The 20,525-nt window shown below is 40.8% G+C and overlaps 2 protein-coding genes and 1 long non-coding RNA gene across 5 annotated transcripts; 1 reads left to right on the top strand and 2 right to left on the bottom strand.

Annotated features, from left to right (window-relative positions):
• Positions 1–2,297: 2,297 nt before the first annotated feature.
• Positions 2,298–3,917, bottom strand: LOC129584580 (eggshell protein 1-like). The gene is made up of 3 exons (XM_055476800.1): positions 3,771–3,917; positions 3,077–3,289; positions 2,298–2,853 (listed from the first exon to the last, which is right to left on the bottom strand). Exons 1-3 carry the CDS (start codon positions 3,826–3,828, stop codon positions 2,480–2,482), a joined length of 645 nt encoding a protein of 214 aa, XP_055332775.1. The 5' UTR covers positions 3,829–3,917; the 3' UTR covers positions 2,298–2,479.
• A 2,244-nt stretch (positions 3,918–6,161) lies between these two features.
• LOC129584800 (myocardin-related transcription factor A-like) lies at positions 6,162–19,014 on the top strand. 2 transcript variants are annotated; one of them, XM_055477119.1, is made up of 8 exons: positions 6,162–6,902; positions 6,980–7,045; positions 11,507–11,562; positions 11,690–11,765; positions 12,032–12,205; positions 12,728–12,859; positions 14,103–16,235; positions 17,647–19,014. In XM_055477119.1, the coding sequence occupies exons 1-8, from the start codon at positions 6,698–6,700 to the stop codon at positions 18,507–18,509; spliced, it is 3,705 nt and encodes a 1,234-aa protein (XP_055333094.1). In that variant the 5' UTR covers positions 6,162–6,697; the 3' UTR covers positions 18,510–19,014. The 2 variants fall into 2 exon arrangements, with proteins under 2 accessions (XP_055333094.1, XP_055333095.1); XM_055477120.1 differs by lacking the exons at positions 6,162–6,902; positions 6,980–7,045 and adding an exon at positions 10,589–10,838.
• On the bottom strand, positions 18,551–20,385 carry LOC129584803 (uncharacterized). 2 transcript variants are annotated; one of them, XR_008689926.1, is made up of 3 exons: positions 20,055–20,385; positions 19,839–19,986; positions 18,551–19,517 (listed from the first exon to the last, which is right to left on the bottom strand). It is a non-coding gene; the product is annotated as an uncharacterized LOC129584803 (long non-coding RNA). The 2 variants fall into 2 exon arrangements; XR_008689925.1 differs by having other exon boundaries at positions 18,922–19,517; positions 20,102–20,385.
• Positions 20,386–20,525: the final 140 nt, after the last annotated feature.

A 20,525-nucleotide genomic window follows, 5' to 3' on the forward strand; every position in this document is an offset into this window, starting at 1 on the left:
TGATGCCGATATCACGTAGACACTAACATTACGCGCCTGAAACGTTCGCATTAATGCTTCCTGGCCGTTGAAGATGCGAACTCCCGTCGGTAGTTCACCCTGGATTCCAATAGTGGACGTGAAGGTCACTTTGCTGATGGCCGCATTCAAGTTGTACCGGATACTGGCATGGATAAAACTCTTGATTTCACTTTCGGTCATCCCGACTAATAACTGCGGAAGTGTGGTCATGCCTAACTTGACGGCACACGGTAAAAATTCATCAGCACCACCTTCACCTTCCAGCGTGAAGATCAGCTTGCCGAAAGTGGCGGCAAAATCATTATACTCTTTTGTCTGGCGGATATCCACTAAGCTCATGCCTGGCTGTAACGGTCTGTAACCACCAATACTAACCTTATCAAAACGTGGTGGTTTGGTTGTAGATTTTAATTGGAAATGGGGTCCGATATAAGCATGGAATAGGCGAGCGTAATTTCGGGATGCTTCTTGTAATAACGTTTGCAATGCTAATGGCTGTCCTTTGGTCGTCTTTCCCACAACAGTATTGATGCCCTGAGGAAAGCATTTATCACCGTTGGCATCCTTATATCCTAAGGAATAAACCTCTTCAAATTCTTCGGGCACAACGCGGAAGTTGAGATCCTGAACTTGATAGTAAACAGAGGTTTCTGAAATATCACCAAACATGCACGTGTTATCCCAGTCATACAGGGCGTATCCCTCTCCCGGGCGACGTACTTTGGGTATGGATTCCAGCATATCGTTGATAACAGCAATATTGTAATCAGGTACTTCCGCGCCGTAAAATAATGGCAAAGGTTTCTGAACTGCACCAATTACACTGACAATAAGGCAGGCTAAAATTTCGAAAGAAAACAACATTTTTAATAATTTACACTGTACTACAATTCGAATTGTTTGAATAAATTTATTTACGAGAAAGTGTTGCAGACGCCAGTAAATTAAACTTTACTTATGCAGAAATGCAGAACTGACACATATTACAGTGTGTGACCATAAGGATTGAAAGCAGCCCTTGTTAATACGGTACAACCTGCACAGGCAATCAAATGCTTGACTATTTTTTTTGCTTATATTGCATCTGTCGGTACACAACACGTTTATAGAGAATCTGGCTCTCGGACATAGACAGAAACCCTGGGGATTACACAATCAAAACATAAAACATTTACTAGACAACTTATTTTCCTGGGTTATTACCAATCAAATGCAGTCGCTGATATTTTAAACGGTACATGAACATAAAATAAAAATCGAAAATACCTGTTTTCAGAGCGTAGTTATTACTTTTTCTGTGTTTACTTTGGGATAATAACTAAGGTTGAGCATACTTATTAGTAATGTTTGTGCCTCCGGCATGGCTGTCATGTAAGATACCTATCTCGACTAACGAAACCCCAAACACCAAACAAAAAATATAAATATTCAAAACCTTTAGAAACAGTGAATGCCTATTAAAGTTAATTTTGTAAGAACAAAATACGTCTTTTTGAGTCAAATTCGACGGTTACCTTACAGCCAAATGCAATGCAGGTCGGATTAAAGGTTAAATTAAGGGCCCATAGCCAATTAAGGGACTGGAAAAAATGTGGATTGTATGACCGGGTTCCGTTTTTGATAAGAACTGAAGTAGCATTAATCATATACGGTGGTGATTATCACTTATCAGTGGTGTTGAACCACAGGACTGAGAATGGCATCATTTCCGGTACTTCTGTCTGATCTTGCCGGTGCTTGGCTCCTCAACCGTAACTGCGTGACATATCGAGCAACAAAAGCTAATACCTGTACGGCACTATTACTGAAGCGAGTTTCTGGCGTATTAGTGCCAGTGCTTCCAAAATCTGTAATGCACCTCAAAAATCAAAAATGTAACTTTCTGTCACATTTTCCCATTTCACATATTCCCATACTTTCACGTTTTCATAAATGACACCCAGAAACACAAAAAGAGATAACGTCACTAGACTGCAGATTGTCAATCCGTATCCTCATACGGACTGCAAGCCTATACTGATCTATATCAATATATATCAATATATCAATCTATATCAGTTTTGTTGTCTGAATATTGAGTTATAAACGGATTTCTGACTAATCATCAGGATAATGCTGGGCCGGGCGCATCGAAAAGGAAATCCAGTTCCAAGTGGGCACATTTGTGCAGTGATTACCCATTATGTATTGTTGTGTTTCAGTTTATGTATGGCCGGTAGATATGTAACTTCCCACATTTTTTTATATTTATTTATTGACGGCAAATGACACAAACCCCTAAGCTTGTATAAGTCGTATTCATATTCGGCTATTTTTAATTTTGTTTAATTCGGTCACAGAAATAATTTATTCTAGTGTCCTCGTACAAAAAATACTTTCTTTGGTGCTTTGAGTCAAAACTCCAATTCTAGGATCAACAAACAACAAAAGTCCAGAAAACGAAAGAGTTTATTTAAGGTCACCGCCTCTTCTGAGGAGCATCAGGGGCTGCCGGAACTGGTGGCGCTTGCCTGTAGCCAACGTTCATACTGGGACCACGGAATCCGGCCATGATCTGTCTGGGATCTTCGACATGATCTCCACCAGCGTTCATATTGCGTCCATAAGCAGTGTTCCCGTATACATTCCCATCATTACCGTAGCCACCGTTAGTACCGTACCCGTTGTTGCCATAGCCGTTATTGTCTCCATAACCGTTATTGTCTCCATAATCATCTGGACGGCCAGCATCTTTTGGCATATTCGCCGAGTATAATTTGGACATAAAGGCTTGGGCTTTGTCAAAGCCACCAAGCAATCCCGATAATAAAAATAGATTTCCATAGCCATAACCTTCAGGAAAATAATTTTATGAAAAGACTCCTGCGGTATACACGGTAAAAATAAATCGCACGTACGTTATGAAAGTTATGAAAAGCGAATTAAATGATGAATTGAAATCCTATCACAAATGTAAAATTAAGTACTTATGGTCGTAGTTCGTACTGTGCATGTAGAAAACAAAAATAATTTGGTTGTGTCGTTTGCTACGACATCTGTATATTAAAATTATGACCTTGCTCCTGCTGGTAGCCGATGGGTGTCGGTGGGTATATCAAATTAGGCATTGCGATGCTCCCACCGCCAACATAACCGCCTCCGATGCTTCCACCTCCTATTGACCCTCCGCCCATAGTGTAAGAATTGCCACCATTTTGTCCATAGTTTACCGATGCATCATTATTCCCATAGGCACCGCCATTGTTATTGTACTGCGCTAATAGTCCCTCTTCAAAACAAAGATATGTTGGAGTCAACTGCTAACTGTAAAGCTTAGCTTAAAGTTGCAATATCTGGAAACAAATCGTTTTTGGCGTAGAAAAATAAGGAGATCCGTTTATATTACCGCAAACAGTTTTAGTGTCAGTGCCGGGCAAATTTATGTCACGCTAGTGCGCTCGCAAAAACCCCAGCAAATAAAAACAAGCATGGCTTAAACTTAATTAAATTTCTAATCGCGCTCCAGAACTGACATAAAAAATTTACGTACTAGAATTACTAGTAATTTCTTCATAAATTGAATTAAGGTGCAAAACCTATGATCAGGTAAAGCAGAGTCACGATAAAAACGCAGAAAAATTAAATCATGCAATTTCCGACAAGGTATGGTGGTACTTAAATAACATAAAAGTTTGTAGAAATTGTGGATAACCTTAAAAACGGCAAAATTTCATTGAAATGAACAACAAAATTTATAATATTGTACATACCTGCGTTTAATAATGCAGCGACATATATTAAAAAGGTGTAAGATTTAAAGTAATCCATGGTGGTACAACTCTCACATTAGCGAAAATGTTAAACTGGCCGTGCACCAAAATTTTCGATGCAGACGTTTGGCCTTGCTGTTTAAGTTATTAAAAATTTTACAATTTTGTGATACCACATACTTGTCTATGGTATGATATAGGGCGACACACGTCTCATGTAATTCGGCGTTCTTGGCCTGATTGTTTGTCCGTTCGCTTTGACTTCTACGCTACAACGTAAGAAAAACTTAAAATTCGTCGTTTTCATATGCAGCATATTTTGCGTACGTATCAGTTGTAATGGTATTATGTCCCAGTACTCAGAATTATACAAAACATACAGACCAGCGGTGCTAATTCGACCGTTTACTGCACAATAATTATGTGATTTAACCACCTTATCCTGTACATAAGTGTGTCAAGACATTCGCGCAAGTTACACAAGACTTCCGGGTTCGTTTGCGCCACAGAAGTTTATAAAATTTATGAAGTGGCGTATAACAGTATCACTTTGAAACGTGAGATTATTTGCCGTGGTCCCCGAACCAGTGTTCTACCTGTTAAACATGTAATCCTTAACACTGACTACTGATTCTGGAGGAGCCGAAGGCAGCTGGGATACTTCCTTCGCCGTGGATAATGTTGTAATAAGCCAAAATTATGGCGTATGCTCCGAGTACTGTGTCAATAAAATTATGTAGTGGTCACTGTTAGCAACTCGAAATTCAAGCTTGTTACCAGTATAGCAATGCCTACCGTAGCATCATTAGTTGAAAAGGTCACAGGTGTCGATTTCAATCAATACTTCATGATCAAACAGTTAGAGATTTTGTATGATATAGAGATGTATGGAGATACTTCTCTCACTTGTTCTTGAGCCGGTTGATATCACTGCCTATGATTTCCCCACAAGCGTAAATGTGACAACCGCACAAGTTAGAAAACAAATTACAATACAACAACACTAAGCTGACTGTTACCTTTCCGTTATCAGCACACAAGCGAAGCTACAATTTTAATAAATAATAATTTTATTCAACTACTAATTTAATTCAACTACTAATGCAGAAGTTTTAGAATTTCAGAACGACTCTTATTGTTAGTTCTTGTTATACAGTGCACCACGGGATTTGCAAATTAGCAAGCATCGAACGATCGAGCATCCTCCGGCTTCCAGTTCCCGTTTGTCGTGCCTTTCTAAGCAGCGGAAAGTTCTAAACCAAACTTGCATTACCATGTTTATCAAATCCTTGAACTCTGGTCTCATGCAGGCGACAAAACAAGAACTGTTTTGGTTTTGTTTGACAACTTTGTGATAAATACTTTGAAATGAACTCGATCCAAATGTTAGTTACGTTTATCTTCAGACACAAACAGGGCTGCTGGCCGTGTAAGCAACAGGTGAAACTACGTTAATACACGCCTGTGTGTGCCAGCGTATGTAATTCGCCTTTGCTACAGTTTTTTTACGATCTACTCGATTTTCCAAAGATTTGTGTTACAGAAAAAAAAAGATGAAAGTTTTCGACAGCTTACTGTAATTAAAAATGTCGAAAGTATAATTATATTCAATTAGAAGGCTTGTACAAGTGTTGTATATTCGATCTAACCATAAGTTGCGGTGCCAGCTATAGCTAGGGTAGTAATTCCAGCGTTCTAAAATGTATATAGCGTCTTTATTTAGGAATGCTTATGTATATATTTGTGTCATTTATGTTGAAAGAGTTTTATAATAAATTTGAATTGCTACGGTTGTTGACTTGTTGTGCAACACGATACTTCTTATAAGTACCGTAAAATTTATTAATTTTCATAGTTCGGGTACTCCTAATATGATATGCGAGCATGAAAGCCAATTCAGAATAAATCCAGTTACAATAATTATTATACTGTACATTCTCTGTCGTGCGCAGCCACATGATCTGTTATCAAATTGGGAGCGGTATATGCGAGCACAACATCCGGTGTTCTTCGGAAAATGCCTCGATATGCGTTGTGTAAAATTGTGAGAAACTGCAAAAGGCCAAAATGTTGTAATGTAATGAAGATACCTGTACAGTACTTGAGCGCGCAATTCTGCATTTACATGAGTAGGAATACCTTACTCGGTTACTTATCTTAATAATATAAACTGATATAAAGTTCTAACAAGTAAAACACAAATGAGTCACAATGAGTTTATTAATGCTCTGTCCCCAAAATTAATTTTATTGTTCGGAAACAAGCCATTTCCCAAAGGAAGGGTGCGGTTATTCAGTCCGACAAATGGGAACTTGTAGAATGAAACTAAGGCGGCAATAGCGGGCGGTATCGGCTGTCTGTGTGAACAGCTACGTACTCGTTCATTCATTCATTCGAATTTATTCGCCTCATTCATCCTCTGGCCTGGTAGCGCACCATAGAGCGACGTATGTACAGTAGTATGGAATTTGACGAAGATGACAACCAGACAACGGACCTGCTTCGTTAGATTTATTTGGGAATATTCAACAAACACAATATACTGTAATCCATTTCTTCACGTTTATTAATTATTGTTATTGTTTATTATATTTGTGGTCATAAACACCGTTTTCATTCTGTGTCCACCCATTTGGAAATTATCTGACCTTGAGTATCATTTAATATCTCTAGGAATCTCGCATCGTTCTCATTTTGCAGTCACATGCGACATGGGTTCTGAACTGTCTGCTTATTCGATCAGTGTGTTGCTTGTGCTTCAACGGATTGCTTGTCGTAAGCGAAGATCGTCCTTGGTCTTGGTGAATGGATGCGTAATTTATTAATTATTGGTAAATCTTATGGAATACGACCTGTATCGACTCGGATTGGTCTTATCGAAATCAGTCTCGTCAATGGGAAGAAAGTGAAAATCTGGAAAAGCAAGAATGGACGAAGAGATGCCATCGGCTTCATCGTCATCGGATTGTTCTCATTTTCCTGGTGATTTGCACATGGACGATGGCACGGCAACACTGGAGCAGTGTGATGCAGGACCAAGTGATCAGAGTAGTCCGCGAGAGCCACAGGGTTCTCCACAGGCGTCCGTCGATGAGAGTTCACTACAGAAGCAGCGCGACAAAAACAAAATGTGTAGGATTCGCTTGCAACAATTTTCCCATAATTTTTCGCTGTATATAGGCCTAATTGGCACTTGTTTCTGGTTGCAGCTTTGAAGGTGAAACTCATGCTCCGACGGCCCGTTAATCAGCTTGTTGACCAAGGAATCATGCCACGTAAGTGCTTTTTTCATACAGCGAGTCATCAGTAGCGTGGTTGGTGCTGGCTGCCTTGGTTGCATTTAGCAAATATTGCCTTTACATCCAGCTGTGCTTTTTACGCTGGAAATTATTAAGCGTTCTTTGACTCAAAATGATGGAGGCTGCCAAAAAGATACTAATTGCCGGGGCTTGTGCTGTACTGGTGAAACGGAAGATCCTTTTCCGACAAAATCTTTTACATGTTTTTATCTGAGAAATTTCGTCATAAATCAACAGAGATGCTGTCAAAGCCTGACTGGCTCTAGTTGTAAATGTCCATCTTATCATCGTTAAATACAGTTTGCAAACTGAAAGTTTTGTAAATTTGATTATGTAAATAGTTTTTACAGATTTCTTGTAATGTATGAACAGTGCCGATTGTTAGTTAGTGCATTTTATTTGTCGTGTTTCTCTTTCTTTTTATGTGTTGACTATTTAATAGTATTTTTTGGTATTCAGTACGCTCTGTGAGTTATGGCACTGGATGTGTTACAGGCAGCATAATTTCCTAAAATAAAACGTTTGGATGACCGGAGTCAACTGAACTGTTTAACTGACGTTGGACCGTGCCTAGGCATTGGTAGTGACTCGTTTAAATAGTAATTAAACTTTATACCTGTAAGTTAAAGAACAGTATCGATTTTTTCCTTATGTTGCCGAAGTAGGTCAAAATGGTACTTAACAGATTGATTGGCGCATCAGTAGTAGCTGGAAAAATACATACGAAGGAGGAGCATTTTGCATCTTATCTGATTATTGTTTGTTAAAACTTTCATAACTACGAAATTCTATGATTATAAAATAATGGAATTATTATCTCTCACTTTTTCGCGTACGTTCTGCGTTGAGCTGTTTTAGAGCTTTCTGTGGTGAATGGTTCTTTCACTCCCGTAAAATCATGCCTCCCTGCTTCCTGCGCTAAAAAATTGCTTCGGAAAAAAAATGTTCGGTGAAATAGTCTACGAAGTGATTCCGCTTCGTTTGGCACACGCGCTCGGTGATGCCAGCTAGCCAGCTCAACCTAGCTGCTTTGGTTTCTTAAAATATCCTCCACAGATGATCGAGTTGTTGTCATTTTTGAGTGCTTTGGGCCAGTGTTGTTTTCAATCAGTCTCTTGAGGGTTTTTGAATGGAACCATGGGATAGTTTTCATTTTCTGATTTTGTGAGATATTTTGTACATTTTTTGTTTGATCGGTTAATCGTGGGACTTAATTTACATAATTGATAAAACAGAGCAGAGTTTTCTAAAATTACTTTGTATTGGGATTATAATATTATCTGAAATTGTGATTTGTAGAGACGTTACATGCTTCATATTACCCCAACTGCTTTTAATGCCTGTAATATTTATATAAGATGTAAATTCACAATTCATCCATTGTATGTACACCAGTAATTACTAATTAGCTGTTCCATACAGCAACAACAGTGACGAAACTTCTAAAACCCTAACGATTTATTTCTTTAGAATTCCTTTATATTTGCAGTTTGGCTGATATATGGGAAGACCAGGGAGTGTATACTTGTATTCGATTGTCAGTATGCTTTTTCTGAATTTTTGTCCTCATGTGTTTTGATATTCGGCTTTGCAGATGATTGTCTTCATATTCCGCACTGATCGTGCTTTATTGTTAGAAGTACAGCTTGAAAAGTTATCACGGCAAAACGCACATTTGGGTAGTCATAATACACTGGTGCTTAAGTAATACTGCTTCAGCGGAAATTTCACTTGCAATATTTTATGTCGTGGGTGTTGTAAATTATAATTACGCCTTTCCAGTTGTGGCAAAAATCGGTTTAGTTACAACCGAGGCTGGTACGTAGCAGAAATTTGATTTTCTTTAGCGCCCATTTTGCCGAAACCGGAGCAGGCATAAATCACTTCCGCCTGAACAGTTCAGGCGGCAACAAGAGCGGCTTACGTTGTGTGCTGGTTACTAGCGTGCCAGTGTTCTGAGCCGGGAAGCCCTTTTCAAAAGAATATGTTATTGAGATCGTTATGAAGCATGTCTGTTTTGAATTGAATATATCAGCAGCGAACTTGGCGGCAAAAGTGTCAAGCGCTATAGTATCGAGCATAGCATGAGCCATCAAGTAATTTCTTAAGCGCAAATTATTAAGTATGCCGATTTAGAATGTCACACATACACTGAGGACAACAAAAGCGTATTTATGAAGCAATTAGTAATCAGTATGGTGTCTGTTCATTTCGCTTGTGGTCGCTTCGAGCGTATGTTGTTGATTTATAAGAGAGATCGGTCATACCGACTCAGATAGAAAACCTGTCGTGAAAAATGTCTGTTTCATTGGAAGATCTTTGAAACCGAACGAAACGATGAAAGTGAATGTGTTTCAGCAAATTTATGCGCATACCCGACACGGGTAGTACAGTACTAGTACTTATTTTCAAGCTATGGAGCTATTAATAAGAGTACTATTAAACTTACCAGGTGTCACTGATCAGCGGAGACCGTCGTTTCGGCATAACAGTATCCTACTAGTTCGATCTTTAAATTACTACCAATTTCGATATGAAAATAATTGTGCATTTGATTCACAGTTTTGTGACGGCCATTATTTTAATCGATTTGCCATGTGTCGAAAAATGATCTTTAACTCACCATCAGCTTAACAGTTACCCAGGTCTTTTCTCGAATAATTGAAACAGTTGTGCTTGGCTGAAGTTTGGCCGTTTTTTAAATATAACGCCGTTTGCAATGTTTCCAGTTGGTAATATTAACTGTACATTTGGGTGCTGATACACTGTTAGACGAAATCGTCGATCATATATTTTGAGAGGTCTTACATCGCGGTTGAAATCTCTGCATCGGAAGTTGCAAAAAACCTGTTCCAGTATTATATGCAGGGTCTTCAGTTGGAGTGCGTGCTTTCAGTGGAGCTTTTAGACATCGTGGTTGTGAAAGTTAAACTGTCTGATCATTTTCATACTGACTACTTCGCCCGAATAACTGCTGATTAATGATCATATTTCAGTTGGTGCTTTCTGTCATCTAACAGAGGACACCATTTCGTTAGATGTGAAATAATGCGTTTTTTGTACATTTTAATTATGTGATGTAGAGTACCGGCTAACATTATACGATGTTATTATTATTATTGTTGGATGTATTTATTGGGAATACTGTTATCTTATGCAAGAATTGGGGTATTTATTCTGTGTACTTCCGATGTTTCCTACCGATGCTTGTGTATCTCATTGTGCAGGTAATAAACTTTTATTTTATATTTTTTTTAGTGATGCAGCAACAGTGGGGGACCCAAAATGAGTATTGAATACTAATAGTGAGACCTATTACACTAGTCATTACAACTCATACTTCTTCCACAAGAAAAACAAAGAAATGAGTAGCGTACTTATTTATAAAATCAAAACAGTATTTTGGTACATATTTTGGGTTTTCTTGCGTCATGAGAAGGTTAGTCATTTTTGCATGCCTTGGAAAAAGTGTGACGCTGTATTATGTTGATCCGCTACGAATACGAAACCGAGCACACAAGGCCCGCCTCTACCATAAGCGAGCCGTATGTTTTGAATTCGCGACACTGAATGAACGTTTTTGCAGCTTCCAAAACATGAAATGCTCACTTTGCTTTTTGGGATTTGCATGAGCTATGCTGAATAGTCCTGTTATGCGTATAGTGCAGCATCTGAATGATTGCGCTACCTGTAGATCGAACTGGATTGTGGAGTGTTATTATGTCGTTACTAGCAGAGCCTTTGTTGCCATCTGTCAGCGGATCTTACGGTGTGTTTTTAGAATTTAAGAGACTGTTTCGGTATACGTGTACAGTATTAAAATGATAAATAGTTAGCAGAAGTGAAAGATGGGGTAACTTTGAGCTGTGGAAAACTCGATTTTCAGTAAAAGCGTTACATTTGTACGTATTTTTATGCTGATATCGGGAAAAGTACAGTAATTATTATGATTTACCCTTAAACTTCCCTTTGTGGTACGTGTCCTTTTGATCCCCAGAATATGTTTTCAGACCTGTTACGGCATTTAGTTCATAATGGTCGTTAAATGACCAATTTGTTTTCGCTTTTTTTCCGCATTGAAATACAGTTATTTTTTGTGAGTCATATAGTAATGATAGAGGACACCGGTTGTTAGTCGTTCTCTATTAATGACAGGTTTAAACGGCCAGCGACAGTTAGCACGTACGCATGATAATTGATTACAAGATTATGCGCAAAAGAATCATTTAGTAAGTCGTGAAGTGTGCGTAAGCGTATTCTCAGTATTCTGGCCAAAGCGTTTTGACTTGTGATATAATTTCTCAGGTTATGTGGTATGACATGGTTAGTTTCTGGTCCATGGCAAGAAAAGAGTTTGGCCACGCAATTGTGGGAGGATTTGTTAATTGGTGGAAATCTATATGACGATTGGCAAAAATGTTGTATTTATTTTTACAGCACCAAAAACGCCATCGGCATTTTTCGAGCAACGACGACACCTGGAACGCGCTAGGGTATGTGTTACTGTTGTTTTGCAGTTGTCTATGGATTCTCACGCAGCTATTGATAGCTTTTTATACTGCATTGTGTGGTTGGACACTTGGACATATATTAATGATTTTGTGTGTATTTCTTTGACAGACTGGTGATATCTTGAAGACAAAAATTCAGCGACGCCCCGATCGCGAAGCGCTAGTACAGCAGCACATTCTTGAAGGTACTCTCTCTCGTTGTGGAGCGTGAAGAAATTTACGTCTGTTCGATGTACTTTATAACACAAGAGAAATATATATAAACCATGATCAAAAGGATGAGACCGGCGAAATTCGTCTATGTGTATATACACACGGTGTCTGGGGCCTGTTTTTTCTCTCTATTTCGTAACCACTTGGTGCAACGTGCTGTTGGGGCTTACAACGAACTTTGAGAAAAATATATATGTATAACGTTAGGATTCTGTAATGTGTCTCGGTTATGTTCTAGATACGAGAATAGCCCCATCACTTCATGATCGTCAAAGAAAGCTGAAGAGAGCCAAGTTGGCGGATTACCTAAACGACAAGATAGCTCACCGACCTGGTCCGCTCGAGCTGGTACAAGAGAACATTCTCAGGCTATCCAGCAATGATAGCGAAACCGCTACGAATCCCGTCATTGGTATGTACGTGTGTAGCCATTCATTTTCTTGGTTATGTAAGAAAAATGAAGAATATTCTACGGAAAGATTGACGGCATTTGCACCCGTAATAGAAGAGCAAATGCGCTGTTTTTCCCATGGTGCCAATTGATGAGAAAATCATTAGAGATTTTTTGGAATGGTTCAGGATATTTTTCCCATTACGGCGTTAGTAACACGAAGAAGCAACTGTTGCATCTCCGTTTCAGTCGCACTCTTAAGAGTATTGACTTGGACTTCGTGGTAGTGAAGTTTGAAAACGAGCCAGTGTTGATTTTTTAATCAAGCGTGTACGGTGGAATCCTGTTTTCTGTTGGCTGACTCTGATTTTAAACTGTGTAGTTTTTGCTGATTATTTGGTTATGTAACCATGCATGTACACGTTAAAGGATACCCAGATTGTGCTTAGAGACTTTTTTAAGTGCTGAGATCGGATAAAAATAGTTTTATCAAGGATTATCCGATGTGTGTGTATATAATGGCGCGTGCTTATTTCGTTACAGACGGGAGTATTAGTTTCCGAAAGACCTGCGAAGGGGAAACTGGTCGACCAACTGGCCCCAATCGTGATCTGGATGAGGAGGACGGCAGTAGTTCGGCCAGCAGTCCGACCAGCACACTCGCTAACCTGAAAGGCACGTAATAATGGCCGACAGTATCACGTAATGGATAATTTTTAAACTGGTGCACCTAATCGGTCATAGTTGAGTTATTTTACGATTTTTTCAATAACGACATCATAAATGTAAAAAACGGTATTTGGTGTGAGTTCTGACATTCCTGAGTCAATGCAGAGTATATTACAGCGAACTGAATCAGCTTCACTCAGCTAGGAACAGCTGCGCCAGAATTCGAAAAGAATTATTTGGGCCTTTAGGGTTATAATGCGTTCAAGTTTGCCCAACACTTTTTTAATTGGTGCTAAGGTAAATAAAAAATATTTATAAGAAAAGTTATTTGGTATGTTCGTCCGTGGGAGCGAACATAATGCTGCTGGTTCCCGATCACAACAAGAGAGTTAATTTACTGTGCCAGTTTTCACTGCAAAGCTGTCCTGATTCCATATAGGAAAGCGTCGCTTAGATAGGCTGCAGCCTAGGTTACATATTGAAATGGGAAACTATAATCTGCACACAAGCCTCTTCCAGGAGCGAAGTTTAAAGAATGCAGCCATTCACAGGTGACGACCGTTGCCTGTTTTTGAGTGTTCATAACTGCCGAAGGTATGCGAAGAATTTTCTCCGATTTTTGGGCAGGATATCTTGAGGGTCTTCGGAATAGCCCACGTGAGCGCTCCTGGCGTTCTCGACAGCGGGGTATAATCGCATTACACTTCAGGCGATGACCGGGCAATACTGACAGATTGTAATTATGTAAAAATAATTTTATACAAAATTCTGGGGCAGAATTTAAAAACCACGCTTATGCGCTTATGCACTGTGCACCATTCGATTTCTTTAGAGAGACATGCCAAGACGCATTGCAACTACCAATAAAAGTTTAAATTTCAAGGTTTAGGTTTTTGTTTTGAATGACCAAAAGTTTACTGCTGAGTTATTGCTATTCTGCTTATTTTACGCTTTTTTCATTTGTCCCATTTTAAGGGTTTAAACCAAAACTGCCGGTTAACTTAACTTAAATGGAAAGTGGATTTTGCCCTAGTGTTACCATGTTTGTCAGATTTCTGGTTACCGGAAACACGCTGATCAACTAGGAAACAAGCTTTTCTTGAAATGTGCTTTTATTAATTTGACCTTACAAAACGATGATTGTCTGCTGTAATCATCTGGCTCGCATATTTTTATTAATGAATATGCCTTTGATATGCCCTCTAGACTCGATGTGAAATGTTGTTAAGTTAGACTGATGTATTTACAGATCTACAAGTGACATCGCCCACGTCTGTCAATGGCATCCCATCGACACCAGGCTCCCTTGAATCGCTGTCCAAAGCGCCATCGCCCGCTAGCGTCGTGGTGCCGTCTTCCTCCTGTCCATCGCCTCAGCAGTCATTTGTTGCCGCCAGTAATCTCATACAACAACCCACCTCATCGTCGCTGTTAGCGCAGCGTAGACGCTCCAGCGCCGAGGGTGATACATCCGCTGCTGCGCTCGTGTGTAGTCAAGGTCATCCAGGGACCAATGTTGCGTCGTCTCCTGGAATTGCTTCCGTTGCCTCGTTACCTACTGCCACAAACAGCAGTCAGCAGCGCCGGAACAGCAGTAAGAAATGCCGAGCTAAACCGCCAGTACCGCAAAAGACCAGAACGATTAAATTCCACGAATACAAAGGCCCGCCAGTGCAGAATAAGAATACATCAAAACCAGCTGTTGCCGATGAATCAGCCAAAGCAAATACTTCCGCGACGGAGAGCGAAACAGCCTATCGTCTGCTATTAAAACAACAACAGCTGTTTTTGCAGTGGGAACTGGAGGCACAGCAAAAACGGGGCACTGTGGATCATAAAGAAGCGGTGGTCACAAATAATAACAGCGTATCTCAAGTGTTGACCACTCAACCGCAACAACAAGCGATTAAAATTGAAAATGAGCCGCAACCGGTGATGCACCATGCTATTCTCCGTAATGTGGAAACCAGTCGGCCTAGTCAGGCGCAACATGTGACGGTTGCGTTCCCAATACAGAATCCCATCCCGGTGCCGCCTCCGTCCAGTAACTTAGTTATTCGAACCGTTACGCCGAATCCCGACATTCTACAACCACCGACTCCGGCACCCTCTCTGGAGGAAGTGAAACCTGAAAAATCAGTGGAAGAAAAGCCGAAGAAACCATTTAAACTCGATGATCTGAAAGTGAGCGATCTGAAAGCAGAGCTGAAGAAGCGCAGTCTTCCGGTGTCTGGTGCTAAACCGCAACTGCTCGAGAGATTAAAAAATTACCTGAACGCTAATCCGGATGATCAGATTAACGGCAATCTGACGCCGCCGAACAGTAATGCCGAGTCACCACCGGAAATTAAGACGGAGGAGCCAACGGAGAGGACGGTGACGGAAGCATCCGCAACGAAACCTTTTGAACTCCCGTCCTTGACATCCTTGCGACCGGGTCAACAAGTCTCTTTCCTCCAACTCGATCCCGTTCAGCAGCAGCAGGCCACCGCAATCGCCTTGCAAACCTTGGCGCTGCAGCTTCCCAATGGTGTGCTGAAGCCGACCACCGTGTCGGCGCCACTAGTCCCGCAAATTCAGAATCTCCAGATCAGTGCGATTCCGTCGACTGTTCCGATGGATGTGGACCAACCTATGCCCGTTCCACAGCAGGCCCGCGCGCAGCCTACCGTCCTCAATACTTTGCCGACCATCTTTTTGGCCACGTCGCAGCCGACCCACAGTAGTCAGATGTCGGGATTGACGTTTCAGTCGACACCGCTACAAGTCCAGCAAAATGCCATGCCTTACATTATCACAATGAATGGACTGAATTCCACGTTGAATCTGATAAATGGATTCAATCTTAATGCGGTGATCGACAGCCAGAAAGCGCAACAGAATGCTCAACCCGTCCCGCAGCAGCCCGCCCCGGTGCCCGCTCCGCCGCCCCCCGTACAGTCGACTTCCACGACTGGCGAGCTTGAGCCGACGTCGATGCAAAAACTGCAGCAACATTTGCAGCAGAAGCTGTTAATGCAGATGCAGCAGAAGCAGGAAAAGAAGGTGCTGGAGAACTCGCCGGTTGCGACGTCAAATTGCTCGGGTGACCGCTTTCCGATGCAAAATGGTTACGCGTTGGGTGGTGCGGCATACGATGAAGAGAATAGTGGTATGTGTGTGGACAGTGTCATGACGGATGAGAGTATGGCACAGAATGGGGCCAATGTGGAGGAGGATGATGGGAAAAGACATTTGATGCTCGGTAATAACCCATCAGCGACTAAGGTCGAAAGTGCCGGAAATTGTTTTGCTCCGCATTGCTCGTTTCCGCCTTCGACGACGGATTGTATCAAAAGCGAAGCCATTGATGACGTCCTGGAGATACTCATTCGAAATGGAGGTAAGAATAACGCTGTTGCGTTCAGATTTAATTGGATTTCGTTAGTGATTTGTTTTACGGTACGTGCTGGAAACGAAAAAGAACGAAACGAAGTAACTTTGTAACGAAGAAAGACATTACAGGTTAATCAGATTAAGTTTGAAGTTGCAAGATCGCTATGAATATGATTACTTTTCTAAGCCGATCAACGGACACACTGTCACTAGTAAATGCTTCTTTTGCACTGCCCTAGTGACTGCTGTGGTGCCTGGCAAGGGTGGTGATATTGTCTGTTCCCACGGTGCATTTTGCGGTTACGTTTTTTAACACCACTGTTAATAGTGTTGTTGAATTATACTCTCTTGTTGGCATGTGGTGTGCGTGTTGATTGAGGATTTCATATGCCGAGGTATTACTTCGTAACTGCGGAGTCGAAAATGAGAAATTTTACGTGCTTCCGCATAACGGCTGCTGGACGCTGCACTGTCAATATGCCTCGGCCTGCATTAATAACCAGGCTAATTTGAGATGTTTTCGACATAAGATGAATCGTTAACGATGTGACGCGGTAATTTTTTCTCTGTTGGTATAAATGGCATATGAGTCATTTTGTTTTTTCTTTAAGAATACCGCAGGCATTTTTGAAACTATTTCGGTATGCGACAAAGGTGACGTTGACCGCTTCTGCCGGGTGCACGTGGTGGAAAAAATCGGATGGAAGACGTGCATTATGCGGGATTAGTAATAGCTGAATTAAAATGTGCTGGCTTAGCGGCATCAATGGATAAGTGGCTGCAGTTTTGTTCACAAGTACAGTTTTATATTCGGTTTGTTTAATTTGAACTCTTACGCAATAGATCAGTTAAGGAAGACAGGCGCATCTGAAATTATACGCTCATGTGCAAGAACTTTGTGTCGACCGGAGAACTCGACATCTGTTGACATTAAAACTGCTGCTACTGCTTTTTCGAGATAATTACTTCCAAGTGATTCAAGTGAGCGGGGGTTAGGTTAAGGCAGAATCAAGAGCTTTTGCAATGCAAAGTAGAAAAAAGTTTTGCTAAAATTGTGCTCGAAGAACATTTTAGTGGTTTAAAAAATGTTTTCGTATTAATATTACTGTATTGAAAAGGTAAATGCACTTCTATGATCTATCCAAAAGCTTAGAAGCATACTGATACTGCATCTGCATTAGCGTTTTTATATTGTGTCTTACTAGAAAATTACTTATACAATTTCTTTAATTATTAGCAAATGCAGTCAAGTTCATGTAATATTTCATGGAAACACATTGATCGCAACGGCTACTTTTTGTTTGTTTTTATTAAACTGCTGTATAGGCTTTACTAAAAATCATCATAGTTCGCAGTCATTAAGTTTGTTTACCGAAATAACATATTATTCACTTCTGTAACAACAATTTTATTTGTAGAACTCCCTCCTAGTGCTGCACAGGACGCTTTGCCCAAGAGTGTCATTCTCCAGCATTCGCCCAAACCGCCGCAGTCCGCAAAGAATCCCATGGTGTCAGCCAGCAATAATTATTATGATCGTCGCCTTTCCAATCCCAGTAGCACATCCTTTTTGTATTCGGACCAGCCTAGCCCGCCCAGCAACACATTTCCATTGCCTCCTATTAGCAGTATCAGTCCAGCTAACCATGGCTCTCCGGTGTCACAGCACAACAACAGCGCCGACACCGCCGATCTCAATGCCATCCAGCAGCAGCTGGCGCTGCTGGAATATCTGAATAATCAGCAGCAGCAGCAGTCTATGGCACATGATCATCACGACGTATCTCAGGTCCCCATGAATCCCTCCATGGACTATTCAACAGATGCCGCGATGTATTATAATAATGCATTTAATGATACGAGTAATAGTGGCCATAATAATCATCTCGCCGGCAATCAGTCGATGAATGATGACGATATTTCGGCCCTGCTGGATAGCTGGCTGGCCGGGAATGGGGGCTTTCTGGGCAATTCCGCTGGTATGGATATGGGCCACATGGGAGACCGCTCCGCTCTCAGTGTGTCGCCGTTCCGTCATGAAGAAATGCAAGCGGATACCCCATCATTCCATGACGTGACGGCTGGTCATAGTGCGATGGATGAGAGTTTCCTTGGCACGAATGCCGATTCGATGTTTGACATGTTCTTCGGGGACCTGTCAGCCCATCCAACCAGCGTGGCTGGCAATCCCACTGGCGGCTATTTGGCGGGGATTAACACGATAGCCGGGCAGAATGTCGGTGCGTCCATGTTCTGGCCGGAATCGGAGCAGATGTTGTAAAGCACGAAAATGATCGGTGCAGTATTTTGGGGACTGTTTGTTTTGTCTTTCGATGGAGGGGAATATGGATGCCGTACCGGGATGTTGGCTGTTGGCAGACGGTTCCCTGTTTTGTCCCAGAGTGCGATTGACCTCTGGCAAGTGGTGCTCGTTTCTCCCGGTGGACTGGAGCAGCTGGAGAGTGGCTCTGGGCCGGATAAAGGATGGTTGTGTATAATGTATTTTATGCGTGAGAATTTCTGAAGGAGTTTTTTTGCAATGGTTTACACTATTGATTCCTATGGAAGTATTGTTGTCTGTGAGCGTTAGTGTAGTACACACACTACCCTTGTAATTTTGACCCGATTCCGTAATATGTATGCGTTGTTGTACCTGTTGTGTATGATTTTTCGTTTTTTTTTATTTGTATGTTATGAAGTTGAATCTAATCCTTACTACCGTTTAAGCGGTCGCTGGTGCCTTAGACACAAACTGCCAATGCCAAAATTATTAAAATTGATTTTGAGATCGCAGATAGCGTTTGCGTAATCATAAAAACAACTGCAACTAAAACTCAAAAATGACTTATAATTTAATTAATGTTTTTTAAACAACACCAGTTTTTAATAAATAAAACGTTAATCTTCAGCAAGCACAGATGAATAATTATTGACCTGCTGACTTATAGTTCGGTAACCTTTACGCAGACAAGTTCAGGAAAGATGTGGCGTATTCTTGTTATTACAGCCTCTCGTATAATAATATTCTCCTCTTTTTCGGGATCTAGCGAGTCTTGAATCCATTGCTTCAGATCGAGTTGCATTAATTCGTCGTCTCCAAAATCGAAAACTTCGTCAAATTCGTCGAACAGCACGATAAGCTGGTCCATTCGCAACTTTTTGTCTTCCATGTCAAGGTTACGCAGGAAATACTCCAGAGTCCATTGTATTTCTTTTGTTTTCCGTCGTTGAGCCCCTCGTCTCTGTAAACTCTCCCGAAAACTTTTGGTGATATCTGACTTGGTTGAATCTGAAAAGAATTATGCATAAAACATGTGGCCGCGTACTTTGCACGAGCACCGGTATTTTAAGTAGCCAGGCTATTATTTATAACAATGACATATCGTAACTTGTAGAAGTGTTTTTGATTTCTGTTCCAATAGATTACTATGGAAGTGAGTGCAATTATCAAATGACACTGCTGCCCACTGACTGTACGTAATGTGTCTGTCTACTAATCATTTAAAGAATATCAGATAACTCCAAGAAGTACTAATGTAATTTTTTTATCAATCGCTTGAACAGAATTTATTCTGAACAAACCAGCTAGTATAGCTACATACATACGTACGCGAAGCTTGTAGGGGAGGAGACTCTTTTATAGATTTTGTTTTGCTTGAATTCGGCATTATCACAAGGCATTCCTCTTCCGCTAACCTCGTAAGCAGACTGATTATCTCAACGTGGGATAAAGGCATTTGACTATGGGTTCTTTACAACTGTAAAAAACAAAAAGCCCTTTGCGTACTTTTACAATGTTGCTGTAATACAAAATTTTGAGATTTACTCCATTATGCTGGATTTTTCTGTGCGTACAAATACGTCCTAATTTACAATCAGAGTAGCGGCAACATCGACGTTTGCCAACGGGAAGAAGATTCCGGGATCAAGCAAATAAATTCTTGCAACAACTGGTCAAGGGCATCTCGACTGATATGGAAAAATAATTCCAGCTGACCATATGAGCAATTATAATAATATTATGTGTTCGGTTTACCAATTAAATGCCATCCTGATACACCATTGCGGTGCGATCATAAAAAAACCTTTCTAACTGTGTTTTTCTTATGAATATTCTGTACTACCTGTAAATTTAAATTTTATAACGTTAACAGAGGCACTTGTTGGCGTATTTAGTGTGTTCACCTGTTGCGCTGCAATGTCGGAGAATCTTAGTCTACGAACAACACTAACTTGTAACCGTCGTGATAAGATAAATACAAACAAAGGCCGGTTTAGCTATGATAGAGAACGCATG

The sequence above is a fragment of the Paramacrobiotus metropolitanus genome, unplaced genomic scaffold (genome assembly GCF_019649055.1).
Source record: "Paramacrobiotus metropolitanus isolate TYO unplaced genomic scaffold, Prichtersi_v1.0 Parri_scaffold0000014, whole genome shotgun sequence".
In the NCBI taxonomy this organism is placed as follows: Eukaryota; Metazoa; Tardigrada; class Eutardigrada; order Parachela; family Macrobiotidae; genus Paramacrobiotus; species Paramacrobiotus metropolitanus.